The sequence below is a fragment of the Rana temporaria genome, chromosome 8 (genome assembly GCF_905171775.1).
Source record: "Rana temporaria chromosome 8, aRanTem1.1, whole genome shotgun sequence".
Lineage (NCBI taxonomy): Eukaryota > Metazoa > Chordata > Amphibia > Anura > Ranidae > Rana > Rana temporaria.
Genome location: NC_053496.1, coordinates 31,065,675 through 31,085,131, shown reverse-complemented (window position 1 = coordinate 31,085,131; position 19,457 = coordinate 31,065,675). Strand labels below are relative to the sequence as shown.

At 40.7% G+C, this 19,457-nt stretch overlaps 1 protein-coding gene across 1 annotated transcript; it reads left to right on the top strand.

The window, feature by feature from the left end:
• The first annotated feature begins 6,943 nt into the window (after nucleotides 1-6,943).
• Nucleotides 6,944-18,852, top strand: EMX2 (empty spiracles homeobox 2). The gene is made up of 3 exons (XM_040361488.1): nucleotides 6,944-7,447; nucleotides 13,975-14,159; nucleotides 18,275-18,852. The coding sequence occupies exons 1-3, from the start codon at nucleotides 7,087-7,089 to the stop codon at nucleotides 18,440-18,442; spliced, it is 714 nt and encodes a 237-aa protein (XP_040217422.1). The 5' UTR covers nucleotides 6,944-7,086; the 3' UTR covers nucleotides 18,443-18,852.
• Nucleotides 18,853-19,457: the final 605 nt, after the last annotated feature.

The following is a 19,457-nucleotide window of genomic DNA, read 5'->3' as shown; positions in this document are numbered from 1 at the left end:
AATTAGGCAAATTAGGCGGTCGCCTAAGGCCTCGCACTCAGAGGGGCCTCGCGGCCGCCTAACTTACCCAATGCATTACCCCAGTTTTAAGGGCTGCTGTGCTCAGGCAGAGTTAAGAGCCCTGACTCAGAAGCAGGGCCGTCAGCGTCCCTAACAACCAGTGAATATCGGTGACACCATCCCTTGTGACGTCAATGACCCAGCATGCCCTCAGTCAATGATGTCACAAGGGGGCGGGTTTACCAGGTGACATTACTGGATGGCCCCCGCCCCTTAGTTATTAAAAAGCAGGATCTGGGGGCTGCCTTGTTAAAGGGGGCTTTCAGATTCTGATAAGCCCCCTGCCCGCAGACCTCCACAACCACTGGCCAGGGTTGTGGGGAAGAGGCTCTTGTCCTTCAATTATTTTTCCCATCATGGGCGAATGGGGCCCCATGTCAAGTTTTGCCTAAGGCAGGGATCCTCAAACTATGGCCCTCCAGCTGTTGTAGAACTACACATCCCATGAGGCATTGTAACACACTGACATTCACAGACTTGACTAGGCATGATGGGAATTGTAGTTCAGGAACAACTGGAGGGCCGTAGTTTGTAGACCCATGGCCTAAGGCCTCACAAAGCCTAGAGCCGCCTCTGACTAGTGGGACAGTGAGCCTGGGACTAGAGGGACACTGAGCCTGGGACTAGAGGGATAGTGAGCCTGGGACTAGAGGGACACCAAGCCTGGGACTAGAGGGACACTGAGCCTGGGACTAGAGGGGCAGTGAGCCTGGGACTAGAGGGACAGTGAGCCTGGGACTAGAGGGACAGTGAGCCTGAATATAAAGGGGTGTAGAGGCAGGAATGCCTAGGATTGGGGGTGGGACACTGAACCTGGGACTAGATGGACATTGAACCTGAGACTGCAAGGACACTGCGCATGGGACTAAAGCAGTCTTTCTCAATATTGCATCACAGAGGACATAGGTGTGCGCAGACTATTGCATTAGGGTTTGCACACCAAAGCTCAAACACACATGTGTGTGTGTGTATATGCATGTATAATGTATATATATATATATATATATATATATATATATATATATATGGACAAACACACACTTATTAATGAATAATGGGGGGAACTAATGCGCAAAACCACACTAATTAGAGCAATAAATACTAAAAGCTAAAATAACACTAAAATTAAATAACAACAAGCAGCAGCCACGACAATGTAGTGTTCACACACTGATAAAAAATGATAATATGTGAGGGGATTGCGATTTAAGCAATATTTTAGACCCTAGTTTTTATTTATTAAAACACTTTTTAATATCAACAAACATTTTAAAATGTATTAAAAAGTGGGCGGTGTCAGTAGGACAGTGGATGGTGTCAGTAGAGCAGAGATTGGTGTCAGTTGGGCATTGTCAGTAGTTTTTTTGTTTTATTATTTTTTCTACCATATTTTATATTTACAATTCTTTTAGGAACCCAATTTTTGTGAAATATCAGTGGTCTAAACAGACCCCTGCTGTTTCACTTTTGCAATAGAGAAAGGGGTTAAGGACAGATTCTCCAGCCCTTTATTTGCAGTTTCAGGCCTCGTACACAAACCAGGCAAAAACCAGCAAGAAACTTGCTGGGAGATATTTTTTTGCCGAGGAAACCGGCCGTGTGTACATTTTCATTGAGGAAACTGTCGAGAAACTCGACGAGCCAAAAAGAGAGCATGTTCTCTATTTCCTTGATGGGAATGGAGAAACTTGCCTTGTCGAGTTCCTCGACAGCCTAACAAGGAACTCGACGAGGAAAACGATGTGTTTCGCCCGTCGAGTTCCTCGGTCGTGTGTACGAGGCTTCAGCTGCACTGGACAGTGAATGGATGGGAAATGCTCTGTACTGAGCGGCTTCCTGGTCTTTGGTCAAACGCAGCACTTACACCATCAGTGGCATCGCTTCCCTCTGGGCAACAGCTTCCCCTGCGTCTCCTCCCTCCTCCTCCTAGGCCAATAGTATAGCTTCTCCTTTCAACCAATCAGGAAACAGGTCTCAAAACCCGCTTCCTGATAGGCCAGGAGGAGAATCAGTGGGACAATAGCGAATATTCATTTGTTATTGTCACACAACTGAGTGGGCTCTGCGCCCCGAGGCCCACCCTTTTTTGAGCCTAGTAGAGCCTCTGGCTCCACACATGTGCTTTAAAAAAAAAAACATTGCTACATGGGGCACAGGCACACCCCCTGTACACGCCTATGATAGAGGAACCCTTGAAATAGCCTTCCAGTCTCAGGGAACGCCTGCTAAAAATGTATATATTTACAACTCATGATACCTTGGTGTAATGGTCAGTAGAAAGAATGCTCCTTACACTTGTGGAAAATTAACCCTCTTATAGATAGCAAAAATGGTCAATGGTGTCAGTGGGAATTTATCTGAGGTAGCAATTGCTCATTTCTCAAGGAACCCCTAGAAACCTCTGGAGGAACCCTAGTTGAGAAACCCTGGACTAGAGGGACACTGAGCTAGGGAATAATGACAATAAATCTGGGGATCAGAGGGACACTAAACCTGAGACTAGAGCTTGGCTCAGGCCGCAAAAGAGACCCTGAGACTGGGATTATATATATACTATATATAAATATATATACACTATATATAGAGGGAAAGAGGCATTATACATATATGGAAAGGCACTGTATGCATATATGGGTAGATTGTATAGATAGATACACTATATTACCAAAAGTATTGGGACGCCTGCCTTTACACGCACCTGAACTTTTAATGGTATCCCAATCTTAGTCTGTAGGGTTCAATATTGAGTTGGCCCACCCTTTGCAGCTATAACAGCTTCAACTCTTCTGGGAAGGCCGTCCACAAGGTTCGGGAGTGTGTCTATGGGAATCTTTTGAGTTGACCATTCTTCCAGAAGTGCACTTGTGAGGTAAGGCACTGATGTTGGACGAAAAGGCCTGGTTTGCAGTCTCTGCTCTAATTTGTCCCAAAAATGTTCTATCGGGTTGAGGTCAGGACAGGAGTGACACTGTGCAGGCCAGTCAAGTTCCTCCACCCCAAACCTGCTCATCCATGTCTTTAAGGACCTTGCTTTGTGCACTGGTCCAAATCATTTAGTGGAGGGGAGATTATGATTTGGGGTTGTTTTTCAGGGGTTGGGCTTGGCCCTCTTAGTTCCAATGAAGGGAACTTTTAAGGCATCAGCATACTAAGACATTTTGGACAATTTCATATGGGGATGAGTACCAATTTCCTGTTCCAACATGACTGAGTACCAGTGCACAAAGCAAGGTCCATGAATGAGCTTTTTTTTCTTGTGCATCATCTTTAGAAGAGTCTTCTTTCTGGGACAACAGCCATGCAGACCAATTTCATGCAGTGTGTGGTGTATGGTCTAAGCACTGACAGGATGACCCCCCTCTGCAGAAATGCTGGCAGCACGTCTATTTCCCAAAGACAACCTCTAGATATGACGCTGAGCACGTAACTTCTTTAGTTGACCGTGGTGAGGCCTGTTCTGAGTGGAACCTGTCCTGTTAAACCGCTGTGTGGTCCTGGCCACCATGCTGCAGCTCATTTTCAGGGTCTTGGCAATCTTCTTATAGCCTATGCCATCTTTATGTAGAGCAAAAATTATTTTTTTCAGATCCTCAGAGAGTTCTTTGCCATGAGGTACCATGTTGAACTTCCAGTGACCAGTATGAGAGAGTGAGAGCGATAACACCAAATTTTACACACCTGCTCCCCATTCATACCTGAGACCTTGTAATAAATACGGAAAGGTTTCTTCACAGTTAGGCCTCGTACACACGGCCAAGTTTCTTGGCAAAAAACAGCAAGAAGCTTGCTGGGTTGTTTTTTTTGCCGAGGAAACCGGTCGTGTGTACACTTTTCGACGAGGAAACCAACGAGGATCTCGTCGGGCCAAAAAGAGAACATGTTCTCTATTTCCTTGACGGCAATGGGAAAATTTGGCTTGCCGAGATCCTCGGCGGCTTCACAAGGAACTTGACGAGCAAAACGATGTGTTTTGCCTGTTGAGTTTCTCGGCCGTGTGTACGCGGCCTCAGAGCTGTGAAAATGTGGAACAGACTCCCTTCAGAGGTGGTTCTGGCCAGCTCAGTAGATTGTTTTAAGGAAGGCCTGGATACTTTCCTAAATGTACATAATATAACTGGGTACTGACATTTATAGGTAAAGTTTATCCATCTGCTGTAGCAAATCTGATCGTGCTCTGTTGGGGTTTTTTCGCCTTCCTCTGGATCAACTGTGGGTATAGAATTGGGTATATGGGATTGTATGATTTTTTTAATTTTATTTATTTTTACGGTTAAACTGACTTGTGTCTTTTTTCAACCTGACTATGTAACATTAACAAGTCACGTGACACCGGGGAGGAAAAATTGCTAAGTGGGCCCAATTTGGACATTTTCACTTTTGTTGCCAGCGGTTTAGACATTACTGGCTGTGTGTTGAGTTATTTTGAGGGGACAGCAAATTTACACTGTTATACAAGCTGCACACTCACTACTTTACATTGTAGCAAAGTGTCATTTCCTCAGTGTTGTCACATGAAAAGATAGAATAAAATATTTACAAAAATGTGAGGGGTGTACTCAGTTTTGTGAGATACTGTACATATATATAGATATATATTTATATAATGAAGAAATGACACTTTGCTACAATGTAAAGTAGTGAGTGTACAGATTGTATAACAGTGTCAATTTGCTGTCCCCTCAAAATAACTCAACACACAGCCAATATATTAAAAGACAGAGAGAGAGAAAGACACAGATAGAGGCATTGTACATGTATATAGACCGGCACTGTACAGATAAATATTATAGATTCATGGGAGGTAGGATACAGATATATGGAGGAAATATGTGGATTATACAAATATAATGGGACACATGTTTGGATATACAAGGGGAGACATTATGTAGATACATTTGGGGCATTTTACATATATTGGGGCATTATACAGGTTGGTAGCGTAGGCAGTATGAGCAATGTATAGAGAAATGGGCAATGTACAAAGATATGGGCAATGTCCAGAGATATGGGCAATGTCCAGAGTAATGGGCAATGTACAGAGATATGGGCAATGTCCAGAGATATGGACAATGTCTAGAGATATGGGCAATGTCCAGAGATATGGGCAATGTCCAGAGATATGGGCAATGTACAGAGAAATGGGCAATGTACAAAGATATGGGCAATGTACAGAGATATGGGCAATGTGCAGAGATATGGGCAATGTACAGAGATATGGGCAATGTCTATAGATATGGGCAATGTACAGAGATATGGGCAATGTACAGAGATATAGGCAATGTACAGAGATATGGGCAATGTAGAGAGATATGGGCAATGTACAGAGAAATGGGCAATGTGCAGAGATATGGGCAATGTGCAGAGATATGGGAAATGTACAGAGATATGGGCAATGTACAGAGAAATGGGCAATGTCCAGAGATATGGGCAATGTACAGAGATATGGGCAATGTCCAGAGATATGGGCAATGTCCAGAGATATGGACAATGTCTAGAGATATGGGCAATGTCCAGAGATATGGGCAATGTCCAGAGATATGGGCAATGTACAGAGAAATGGGCAATGTACAAAGATATGGGCAATGTACAGAGATATGGGCAATGTGCAGAGATATGGGCAATGTACAGAGATATGGGCAATGTCTATAGATATGGGCAATGTACAGAGATATGGGCAATGTACAGAGATATAGGCAATGTACAGAGATATGGGCAATGTAGAGAGATATGGGCAATGTACAGAGAAATGGGCAATGTGCAGAGATATGGGCAATGTGCAGAGATATGGGAAATGTACAGAGATATGGGCAATGTACAGAGAAATGGGCAATGTCCAGAGATATGGGCAATGTACAGAGATATGGGCAATGTCCAGAGATATGGGCAATGTCCAGAGATATGGACAATGTCTAGAGATATGGGCAATGTCCAGAGATATGGGCAATGTCCAGAGATATGGGCAATGTACAGAGAAATGGGCAATGTACAAAGATATGGGCAATGTACAGAGATATGGGCAATGTGCAGAGATATGGGCAATGTACAGAGATATGGGCAATGTCTATAGATATGGGCAATGTACAGAGATATGGGCAATGTACAGAGATATAGGCAATGTACAGAGATATGGGCAATGTAGAGAGATATGGGCAATGTACAGAGAAATGGGCAATGTGCAGAGATATGGGCAATGTGCAGAGATATGGGAAATGTACAGAGATATGGGCAATGTACAGAGAAATGGGCAATGTCCAGAGATATGGGCAATGTACAGAGATATGGGCAATGTCCAGAGATATGGGCAATGTCCAGAGAAATGGGCAATGTCCAGAGATATGGGCAATGTCTATAGATATGGGCAATGTCTATAGATATGGGCAATGTACAGAGATATAGTGGAAATGTAAAGTATATTTAGATACTTTTTAGATATATATATTTTTTTAGATATATTTAGCGAAGTTCTTTTGAAAATGTTGGTGTTTTACAGAATAGGGGGTATATTTTCATTGCGGGTAACATGCAATCAGATGTGAATTGTGGAGTAGTGGGGTCAGTAGTCATATCTGGTCTATGAATAGGGGGGGGGGGGGGGGCAGCACACTATACAGAGATAGTTGGGAATCTGACGTACTGTGGGCGATGATAAACATGTATATATAATATACAGATGTATGGGGGGTGTACAGTTGTATGGGGGGGGGGGATACAGATGTATGGGGGGAGGGGGTACACACAGAGTGGTGATGGAGGAGGAGGAGACAGTTTCGGCCTCATTAAAGCCCCGGGTGTGGCAGCTCCTGGTTTCTGCAGCTGTCCGGATCCGTTCCGTGTTTTCCCTCCTCCTGGGTGTTCGGGCGTCCAATGAGCGGGCGCAGGAAGCTGGTGTGTCATTAGTGGGGCACACACACTCTCAGACACACACACACACACAGACGGTCGGACACAAGTAGTCGAAGGTCTGGGATGGAGGAGTTGCAGTGACCCCGCCGGTGCCCACCGATCTGCAGAGCCCCCCGGGCCACCATGTTTCAGCCCGCTCCCAAGAGGTGCTTCACCATCGAATCTCTGGTGGCCAAAGACAGCCCGGTGCAAGTCTCCCGAGCCGAGGAGCCCATCCGACCGGCCGCCCTCAGCTATGCCAACTCCAACCCGATGAACCCCTTCCTGAATGGCTTCCACCCGCAAAGCAGCCGAGGAGTCTACCCAAACCCCGACCTGATCTTCAGCGATCCCCCCAACCCCGTCCACCCGATGCCCACCGCCCTGGCACATCACCCGCTACCCAACAGCCCGCACCCCATCTTCGCCTCCCAGCAGAGGGACCCCTCGACCTTCTACCCCTGGCTTATCCACCGGTACCGCTACTTGGGCCATCGCTTCCAGGGTGAGTCACCCACAAACTTTACTCCAAACTTTCCCAGGAGAGAGGGGGGCAAATCCGGGTGTACAAAGAGATACAAATCCGAAGAGAGGAATACAAATCTGGGTGTACAAAGATACGAAATCTGGGTGTACAGAGGGATACAAATCCGGGTGTACAGAGGGATACAAATCCGGGTGTACAGAGGGATACAAATCCGGGTGTACAGAGGGATACAAATCCGGGTGTACAGACAGGACAGATAAAGTACAAATCTGGGTGTACAGAGGGATAGAAATGCGGGTATGGAGAAGAGAGGTGAATACAAATATGGGTGTTCAGAGATGTACAAATCCGGGTGTACACATAGATATAAATCCAGGTGTAGATAGGGATAAAAAAAAACCGGGTGTATAAAAGTATCCAAAATTGACCGAGAAGAGAGGAGTAGTAATTCGGCTGACAGCGAGAGAGTGGGAGGAATTCGGGTGTATATTGGGGTGACAGTGGTAACAAACCGGGTGAAAAATGAAAGGATGAGTTTGAATGTAAATTTAGGAAACAGTGATAAAAAAAAATCGGGATTGCTTCGGTATGAAAGGAATAAAAGATCGGGTGTAGTTTAGGGTGAGAGGGTTAAAAAGTTCTGATAACGTGATAACAAATAGGATGTCGTTTGGTTTAGAGGAGTATAATATCGGTGTGGTTTAGGGTGAGGATGATAAATAAAAAAAAAGTGTATTTTAGCAGTAAAGTCAAGTAAAGTTTCGGGTAAAAGGGACAAAAAAAACGGGTGTAGTTTAAGGGTAAATCGAACAATCTCATTGCTGAGTCCTGAACGAAATAAACAGAAGCTGCGAACAAAAACGAAAGTGAGAGAGAGAGGCCTCAACTCACAGACTTCCCCTCACCCTACAATGTATGTACAATGCATTCCTCACCCTACAATGTATGTACAATGTATTCCTCACCCTACAATGTATGTACAATGTATTCCTCACCCTACAATGTATGTACAATGCATTCCTCACCCTACAATGTATGTACAATGCATTCCTCACCCTACATTATATGTACAATGTATTCCTCACCCTACAATGTATGTACAATGTATTCCTCACCCTACATTATATGTACAATGTATTCCTCACCCTACAATGTATGTACAATGTATTCCTCACCCTACAATGTATGTACAATGCATTCCTCACCCTACATTATATGTACAATGTATTCCTCACCCTACAATGTATGTACAATGCATTCCTCACCCTACATTATATGTACAATGTATTCCTCACCCTACAATGTATGTACAATGCATTCCTCACCCTACATTATATGTACAATGTATTCCTCACCCTACAATGTATGTACAATGTATTCCTCACCCTACAGTGTATGTACAATGTATTCCTCACCCTACAATGTAAATACAACATATGCCTCACCCTACAATGTATTCCTCATCATGCAATGTATATGCAATGTATTCCTCACCCTACAATATATATACAATGTATTCTTCGCCCTACAATACATATACAATGTATTCCTCACCCTAAAATGTATATGCAATGTATTCTCCAACCTACAATGCAAATGCAATTAAATACTCACCCTAAAATGTGTACACAATGTATTTCTCACCCTACAATGTGTATACAGTGCGTTCCTCCCCCTATCGCCTATATACAATATATTCCTTTCCCCAACCCCACAAATATATATATAATGTATTCCTCGCCCTACAATTTATATACCATATAAAACTCACCCTACATTGTATATACAATGTATTCTTTGCCCTACAGTCCATATACAATTTATTTTTCACCTTACAATCTACAACGTATTCCTCTCCCTACAATTTATATACCATGTAATCCTCACCCTACAATGTATATACCATGTATTCCTCACCCTATAATGTATATACCATGTATTCCTCACCCTATAATGTATATACCATGTATTCCTCACCCTATAATGTTTATACCATGTATTCCTCACCCTATAATGTATATACCATGTATTCCTCACCCTATAATGTATATACCATGTATTCCTCACCCTATAATGTATATACCATGTATTCCTCACCCTATAATGTATATACCATGTATTCCTCACCCTATAATGTATATACCATGTATTCCTCATCCTATAATGTATAAGCAATATATTATTGGCCCTACAATCTGAATACAATGTACTAATCGCCCTACAATGTATATAGCTTTTATTCTTCACCCCTACAAGTTATGTACAGTGTACTATTCGCCCTACAATGCATTCACAATGTATTCCTTGCCCAACAATCTATTTACAATCAGATTGAATAAGTGAGGAATTTGAGACTTGTCATACGATAAATTCGTGTATATTTATTTCATCTGCACATGGTTGGATATTAGAAGTGAGCACAGCGATCAGCCTCTCTTTATCGCTCACCGCCCAATATACATGAAAGTGTCCATCACTACTCGCCCAGCAAAGTGATTGTTGGTAAATAAGGTGAAACGGTGTCCTCTTCTAATACTCCGATCATTTCTCACACACAGGTTCATCTTATTTACTCATATTCGCTACATAAACAGCCTCTCCTAAAGTAAACCATCCCATATTTATTTATGCTTTATGGGCTGCATATTACTTACTCTATTTGTATCACTCTACGATTTGTATACATTGTATTTCTCACCCTCCCATTTATGTATCATAGATCTCTACTACATATATACTATACATATATATCGCTACTATTTATATCTCTCTCTCACTCTACTATGTATATACGAACTATCTTTCACCCTATACAATACATATCTCACCCTACGAATATATACAATATATCTCTCACCCTACGAATATATACAATACATATTTCACCCTACGAATATATACAATATATCTCTTACCCTACGAATATATACAATACATATCTCACCCTACGAATATATACAATATATCTCTCACCCTACGAATATATACAATATATCTCTTACCCTACGAATATATACAATACATATCTCACCCTACGAATCATATACAATATATCTCTCACCCTACGAATATATACAATACATATCTCACCCTACGAATCATATACAATATATCTCTCACCCTACGAATATATACAATATCTATCTCTCACCCCAACGATTTGTATACATTGTATTTCTCACCCTGCGATGTATCTCTCGCTTTACGATTTCAATACACTGAATCCCTCTCCCTACAATTATACAATGGACCCCTCATCCTAGGATTATATGCAATTAATCTCTTACCCTACGATTTATATAAATGCATTGATCTCTTACCCTACGATTATATATACAATGAATCTCTCACCCGAATATCTGTATGCAATGAATCTCTCACCCGAATATCTGTATACAATGAATCTCTCACCCGAATATCTGTATACAATACATTTCTCACCCGAATATCTGTATACAATGAATCTCTCACCCGAATATCTGTATACAATACATTTCTCACCCGAATATCTGTATACAATAAATCTCTCACCCGAATATCTGTATGCAATGAATCTCGCTCTGTCCTGCAGTCGGTAGACGTTCTTAGGACAGAATCTCAGTAATAACGAATATCGGGATAAATTATCACAAATAATGAAAGTTTGTTCGACCGATTATTCGAAATTATTGGGAGATAAAAGAAAAAAAAAAGAAATGATCCCCAGTGGAGGACTGTCCGATCCCTCCATAATACACAGGGAGATACAAGACGGTGTATAAACATATAGATAGATAGATAGATAGATAGATAGATAGATAGATAGATAGATAGATAGATAGATAGATAGATAGATAGATAGATAGATAGATCTATCTATATCTCTCTCTCTCTCTCCATATAAAGGCCGAATATACAGTAAATAATATAGCGGGAGATACAATTTCGTGGGCCGATCTGCTCTATCCACTAGAGTATTGTGTTTCTGAGCCTCTGCTATATCCAATCAGTATTATTATTATGGGTTGAATTAAATATTGAAATTAAATTTTCAGGAATGGGATTGTCTCATCTGTCCATTATCAGGAAATGTTTTCTTTACTATCTTTCTGCAATCCATCCATAATAAAAATAATAATAATAATATAAAATAGCAATATAAATATACAAATATATAGCTTTGTATTGTCCCCTGTAGTGGTTCGATATACAAAACAAATGTTGTAGAATGGATATACAAACCGATCGTTATTGTGTCTTTATATATATATATATGTGTGTGTGTGTAATTATAATTTTTTTTATTTATTGGGATTAGATATAAAATGTATAACTTCCCCGGTGTGTACATTTTACTTCCTTCTGAATGTATACCAAATTATATATATTGTATCCTATGGTGCTATATAGATTATGCATCTAAACCTGGATGTATATATATATATATATATATATATATATATATATATTATTTTTTTAAGAACATTATGTAGAATTATTATCTCATGTATAAGGTGCTGGAAAGATTCTAATCATAACGTTGGTTATAGAACACAGCAAATAGACGTGTGTGTTTATGTGTATATTAATACATAAATATTGATAATACATACAGTGAAAGGAACTGAATTATGTGAAACTACATTTATATATAGTGGCGTGTATTTCTAATCACGTATTCGGTATAGCAGTGAGGACATATAGGTTAATGGCTCATTCAGGAACGATTACTATATGGCATGTACAAGGCTCATTATAACAGTACAGAGGTGGGATGAGTGTATAAATATATATACAGATCATATATGGCCTATAAGGGGGTTTAGTAGTATGTGTACAGAGGTGGATTCAACTATAGCTACAGATGTGTATTGTATATGGCATGTACAGGGCTCATTATAACTGTACAGAGGTGGGATAAGTGTATATATATATATATATATATATATATATATATATATATATATATATATATATATATATATATATATATATATACACAAATCCTATATGGCCTGTACAGGGTTCAGTATGCGTACAGAGGTGGATTAAACTATAGCTACAGATGTGTATTGTATATTGCCTGTACATGGCCCAGTGTAACGTGACTGTACAGAGGAAGAAAGAATGTATACAGATATGGATTCTACACGGCTTGTACATGGCTCTATATTATATAAGTGATATAAGTACATGAATCCTATATGGCCTGTATAGGGCTCAGTATTATAGAACTGTACAGAGGTGGGGTGAGTGTATAGACATATATACAGATATGGATTCTATATTGTCTGTACAGGGTTTAGTATTATATAAGTGTAGAGACCGAGTGAATGTGTACATACATATACAAATCTTATATGGCTTGTACATGGCTTAGCATACTGTATAGGTGTAGAGAGGTGGGATGGACGTATAGATATTATACGAAACAAATATGGACTATACTAGGCTCAGAATATATGTGCTCAGATGTGGGATGAATGTATACATAGATACATATACAGTGTACAGAAGGGGGGGGGGGTTGACCGTATACAGATCAGGATCGTATATGGCCTGTATGTGACGTTGATGTAGGATGAATGTATAGATACAAATATGGATTCTATATGACCCCTACAGTACTCAGTATTATATGGTTGTACAGAGGTGGGATGCATATAGATACAGATATGTATTCTATGTGGCCTGTACAAGTCAGTAATATGTAGGTGTACAACAGTGGGATGTATATATAGGAACATATATAGATTATATATGACCTGCACAGGGCTGAGCTTTATACAGGTGTACAGAGGTGGGATGAATGCATAGATACCGATTTGGATCATATATGGCCTGTACAGGGCTCAGTATAACTGTACAGAGATACGATAGGTGTATACTTACATATACTGATTCTTTATGGTCTATACAGGGCTCGGTATTATATGTGTACAGAGGTAGGATGAATGTGTACATACATATACCGATCCTATATGGCCTGCACAGGGCTCAGAGGTAGGATAAATGTATACATATATATAGAGAGAGAGAGATCTTAAATGACCTGTACAGGGCTCATAGATGGGATTGATGTATACATATAGAGATCCTAAATGTACAGGGCTCAGTATACTGTAGAGAGGTATAGGATGAATGTGTACATACATATACAGACCCTATATGTCCTGCACAGGGCTCAGAGGTAGGATGAATGTATACACGTATATATATATATATATATATATATATATATATATATATATATATATATATATATATATAGAGAGAGAGAGAGAGAGAGAGAGAGATCCTATAATGACCTGTACAGGGCTCAGTATACTGTAGAGAGGTGTAGGATGAATGTGTACATACATATACAGACCCTATATGGCCTGCACAGGGCTCAGAGGTAGGATGAATGTATACATATATATATATATATATATATATATATATAAAGAGAGAGATCCTAAATGTACAGGGTTCAGTATACTGTAGAGAGGTGTAGGATGAATGTGTACATACATATACAGACCCTATATGACTTGTATTCTGACCCCTGTGTATCACCCCTGCAGGCAATGACACCAGTGCGGAGAGCTTCTTGCTACACAATGCTCTGGCCCGGAAACCCAAACGGATCCGAACCGCCTTCTCCCCGTCCCAGCTCCTCCGGTTGGAGCACGCCTTCGAGAAGAACCATTATGTGGTGGGAGCGGAGAGGAAGCAGCTGGCCCACAGTCTCAGCCTCACCGAGACCCAGGTACGACACCCTCCTAAACTATGACTCCAGAGCAACAACCCGCAATGTGAAGCCCAAACACTGAACACCACCGAACCAGGGTGAGGCCAACATGAGCCCGACACCTTAATGAGGGTGACTAGTTAGGTTGTAACGGGTAAACAAGTGTGAAAAATACACTGTGTGGCTGTAGGGGGTGACTACAGTTTATCAATGTAAGGTGAATAGTTGGTATTATCACTGTACACTGTCTCCCTCTACAGTCTCACTGTATGGTGAATAGTTGGTATCATCACTGTACACTGTCACCCTCTACAGTCTCACTGTAAGGTGAATAGTTGGTATCACTGTACACTGTCTCCCTTGTATGGGTGAATAGTTACACTGTGTCACTGCAGAGAGTAACCAGTTACAATGTATCACTGTAGAATGTGAATAGTTACACTGTATTACCGGATAGCTACAGTGTATATGAATACTTGCCCCGTATCGTTGTAAGGATAAGGGGTGAATAGCTAGTGTATCACTGTAGAGGGTGAATTGTTACATTGTATCAATGGGGATAGTTACAGTGTAGAACGATGGGGGGGGGGGGAGTTACAGTATGACTGTAGAGGGTGAATTGTTACATTGTATCAATGGGGATAGTTACAGTGTAGAACTGTGGAGGGGGGGGGGGGGTTACAGTATGACTGTAGAGGGTGAATAACAGGGAATAACTGTTTGGATGAATAGTTACAGTGTTTCACTGTAGAGGGCGAATAGTTATTGTGGTCACTGCAGAGAGTGAATAGTTACAATGTATCACGGTATAGGGGGAGTAGTTACAGTATGACTGTAGAGGGCGAATAATTCCAGGGAATAACTATTTGGGATGAACAGTTACTGTCTTTCACCGTAGAGGGCGAATAGTTATTGTGGTGACTGGGTGAATATTTACAGTGTATAACTGTAGGGGGCGAATAGTTATTGTGGTCACTGGGTGAATCAGTGTATAACTGTAGAGGGCGAATAGTTATTGTGGTCACTGGGTGAATATTTCCAGTGTATAACTGAAGGGGGTGAATAGTAGTTACACAGTATTACTGTAAGATTGGGACGGTGACTGTAAGGGGGTGACGAGTTAGGCTGTATCGCTGTAATAATGTAATGAATAACACTTTATTAAAGTTGAATAGTTGCAATATATCACTGTAGGGTGGTAAACATTTACACTGTAAGGAAGGGGGGGGGGGGGTGGTAGTTAGTTATACTAGGGGGTAAAAAGTTACACTGTACCATTGCAAGGAGAATATATGAAATGCATCGCTATGGGGTAAATAGTTCTATCCAGCACTATGATCGATGAATAATACACTGTGTTTGGGGTGAGTAAATGACACTGTAAGAGGGTGAATAGTTACACTGTATGTAGAGGTGTGTGTTGGGGGGGGGGGGTATTTCTTGGAATGGTATCAGCAGGTCTCCGGATCGGTGTGTTTGCTTGATGAAGGATTGCATTGTTGGTGGAGAATGGGGAACCGAATAATATTGACTATTCTTTTATTGACAGCTGAGGGAGGATGTTTTTGTGATAATCTTCAAGTCAGACGATGAATGCAGAAAAATCTGTGTGTGTGTGTGTGTATGTATATATATATATATACAGTATGGATGTGTGTACACACAATAAGGTGTGCAATGTGTGAGCAGGTTGGTGCTGCAGGGAGCGAAGTATTTCTTGCTGAATGGAGATTCCTGTTCTGGGATGATAAATGTGATGAGCTTTGATGATCATCAGTAGATAATAAATATTAAAATAATAATAATAGAGATGAGGGTGTGCGGGGTGATGGCAGGTGTTGGGGTGACCCTTCTCTGTAGGGGGGCACAGCCCGGAATCCCCCGCCCTACACACACAGGACCCCCAGCCCGGGCAGATTAGAGGCTTTACTTATCTGTCAGCTGCAGACAGCCGACACTGCGGGGCCCCGACCTCATCTATTCCGGGGCCCCCGAAATCCATTATTGGGGGGGTGAGCTCTGCCTGGGACAGAAATAAACATTTGTTTAGCAATGTTACATAGGAGTACAGTGCAACGTATACATCTGTGTGTGAAGGATATACCTGTGCTCTATAGCAACTAATTACAATAAAAATAAATTATAAATATACGAATAATAATTATAAGACTATAGATATCAGTTGGAGATAGACGTGTGCATTATAGACATGAGTATTTTATATATAAATATATATATGTGCGTGTGTTATATATGTCTGGGTGTATAATATAGATGTGAATTATATGTATGGGTGTATAGAGTATATGTGTTTTTATATAAATGTGCATTATATGTTTGCACATAATACATGTAGACGTGTGTATATTTTATAGACATGTATCATATGTTTTATATAGGTGCATATTAAATAGATGTGTATATTATATGTATGTGTGTATTATATAGTTGTGTATAATAGGAATGTATGTATTATAAACGTGGATTACATGTGTATATTATGCAGATTAGTATGTATGTGTGCAGCATATAGATGTTTATTATACAAATATTGGTATGATATGTGTGTGTGAATTATATGGATTATGTATTATATGTATGTGTGTGTATTATACATATGATGTGTTATATGTGTGTTTGTATTATATAGATGTTTGTGTGTATGCATTATATAGGTATCGCATTGTGTGTGTTTATTATATGTTTATGTGTATGTATTTTATAGGTAACATATTGTGTGTGTGTGTGTGTATTATATGAATATCTATTAAATGTATGTATTATATGGATATGTATGTAGTGTGTGTGTGTATTATATGAATATGTATTACATGTATGTAGTGTGTGTGATATGAATATGTATTACATGTATGTAGTGTGTGTGTGTGATATGAATATGTATTACATGTATGTAGTGTGTGTATTATATGGATATGTATGTAGTGTGTGAGTGTGTGTATTATATGGATATGTATGTAGTGTGTGTGTATTATATGAATATGTATTACATGTATGTAGTGTGTATTATATGGATATGTATGTAGTGTGTGTGTGTATTATATGAATATGTATTACATGTATGTAGTGTGTGTCATATGAATATGTATTACATGTATGTAGTGTGTGTGTGTGTATTATATGGATATGTATGAGAAGTAAGTGTATGTATTTTTATGTATAATTTATTATATGTGTGTATTATATTTTGAGTATTTAAGTATGTATTATATGTGTGTGTGTGTTTTATATGATATGTATGTATTATATAGACGTTTGTATGCATATATTAAATATATAATGTATTATATGTGTGTGTGTATTATATGTATGAGTATTTTATAGATGTGTATTACACTTATATGTTATATAGATGTTTGTATTATATAGATGTGTAGTATACGTATGTGTTATATTGATGTTTGTATTATAAAAATTGGTAATATATAGATGTGTATGATATAGGTGTGTGTTTTACATATGTATCTGCATGTGAATATAAATATATTCTGAAAAAGAAATAGTTGTTATAGGCCGAAGTGTGTAGATCCTCTATATATACAATCGGAGGACATTTATAAATATATATTTGGTTCGGTTTATATGACATTCATTGGTTTCCAGAAGCGAGCCTGATTTTGCACTTTCCAGCGATAGTAAATAAACCCCATTGTGTACTTAAAAGTGGGGTATGCCTGTATTGATCCTGTTGTAATGGGGACAGAGCCGGCTATTAGTGTTGAACAGATAAAATATAAAGTAAGTAAATAGAGAAATTATTACTGCCGATCTCTCTGTGCGATAATAATAGACGTATGGATGATCTTATTGATTCGCACAACGAAAGAGGAATACGTTCAGTGGCAGGTCGGGGGGTCAGAGCATTGATGTTCTATAATCCTGCAGCCAATCCGACACAGATCGCACTCACCGGCGTCTGTTGATGGATGTGGTCGTTGTATTATCGAATGAATGAATGTATGGGGTTATCGATAAGAATAATGTTGCTGGCTGCTCTCCCTTTATTAGGAAGATTTTTTTTTATTTTCGCTGGTTAGCATCTGTCGACAGTTGGTCTGTGTGTATGGACATACGTGTGGAATCGTGTCTGATCTGTGCGATCTCTCCCCCAACAGGTGAAGGTCTGGTTCCAGAACAGAAGGACGAAGTTCAAGCGACAGAAATTGGAAGAGGAAGGCTCCGACTCTTCACAGAAAAAGAAGGGGGCCCACCACATTAATCGCTGGAGGCTCGCCACCAAACAGTCCAGTCCGGAGGAGATCGACGTCACATCGGACGATTAATCGCCAATTAGCACTTTGATGGACTTTTTATTTTTTCGTTTTCTACACCACAGCGGCGGCGGCGGGGCACCCCCCCCCCCCCCGGATTACCCTGCCCCGGAGGGACGGCTCCCCCTCCCCACCCCGGGCCTGGCTCATGGGGGCTGACGGACAGCTTTTTGCACTTGCAGTTTTGGATGGAGCCCCGGGGCCGATGTATGGATTGTGGCTGGAGAAACTTTGGAGAAGAAGACTTTTATTATTATTAATATTATTGGACGCTCGGTGACGCTGCGCCGGCGCTGCGACTTTTCTTGTCGCACTTGTAGATATTTTTGTGTTTTGTGTTCACACCTGTCCGGATCTCCGATCTACTTCCGAGAAGTATGAGCTGTCAATATTTTGTCAATAAAGATCTCTCCCCATGTCGACAGACTGGCTCTTGGCTCTGGATGTGGAGGGGCCCCTGGCCCTGCCATGGCCCCCGTCCCTCCTTATTATTCGGCTCTCTAAAAGGCCTTTTGTGAAAGTGCAAATCAGTGCAGGCAATTATCATGGCCGGGTATGGGGTGTTGGGAGGAGGGGGTGTCCCTTTAATCTCTGTAATCCCTCATGAAGGGGGGAGGGGGGTCGCCCCGATAAAGCAGATTGCACCCACATCGCACGTGTCCCTGGAAATGGCGAACAACCTTCCAAACAAAATTATTAAAGTGGAAGGAAAAAAAGTTTTTTTTTCTGCTTCAAACAGATGCAAATTGCAGCATGAAAGGCCGCGTCTGTGTCCGCCTAGAAATTGTTTCCAATCTAGATAAGGAGGATTATTGCCTCTATACAGCCAGATCTGCGCACAATGCCATTATCGGCCATGAAAAGCTGCAGTACAAAGAGGGGGATTAGAGGGGCTGACAGGGGAAGGGGGGGGATTCATGGTAATGAGGTGACCCGGCTGTGTGTACCCCCCTCTCTGCAAATCCATTCACCACTCTGCCGGGGACAGATAATGGAGGTATGAAAGAGAGGGGGCAGACCTTTATCT

Bases quoted from the DNA above. Each gene is read 5' to 3' on its own strand.
- EMX2 (XM_040361488.1), top strand. From the start codon at position 7,087: ATGTTTCAGCCCGCTCCCAAGAGGTGCTTCACCATCGAATCTCTGGTG. The intron at 7,448-13,974 runs GTGAGTCACCCA...TCACCCCTGCAG, and splicing joins CTTGGGCCATCGCTTCCAGG to GCAATGACACCAGTGCGGAG. The intron at 14,160-18,274 runs GTACGACACCCT...CTCCCCCAACAG, and splicing joins TCAGCCTCACCGAGACCCAG to GTGAAGGTCTGGTTCCAGAA.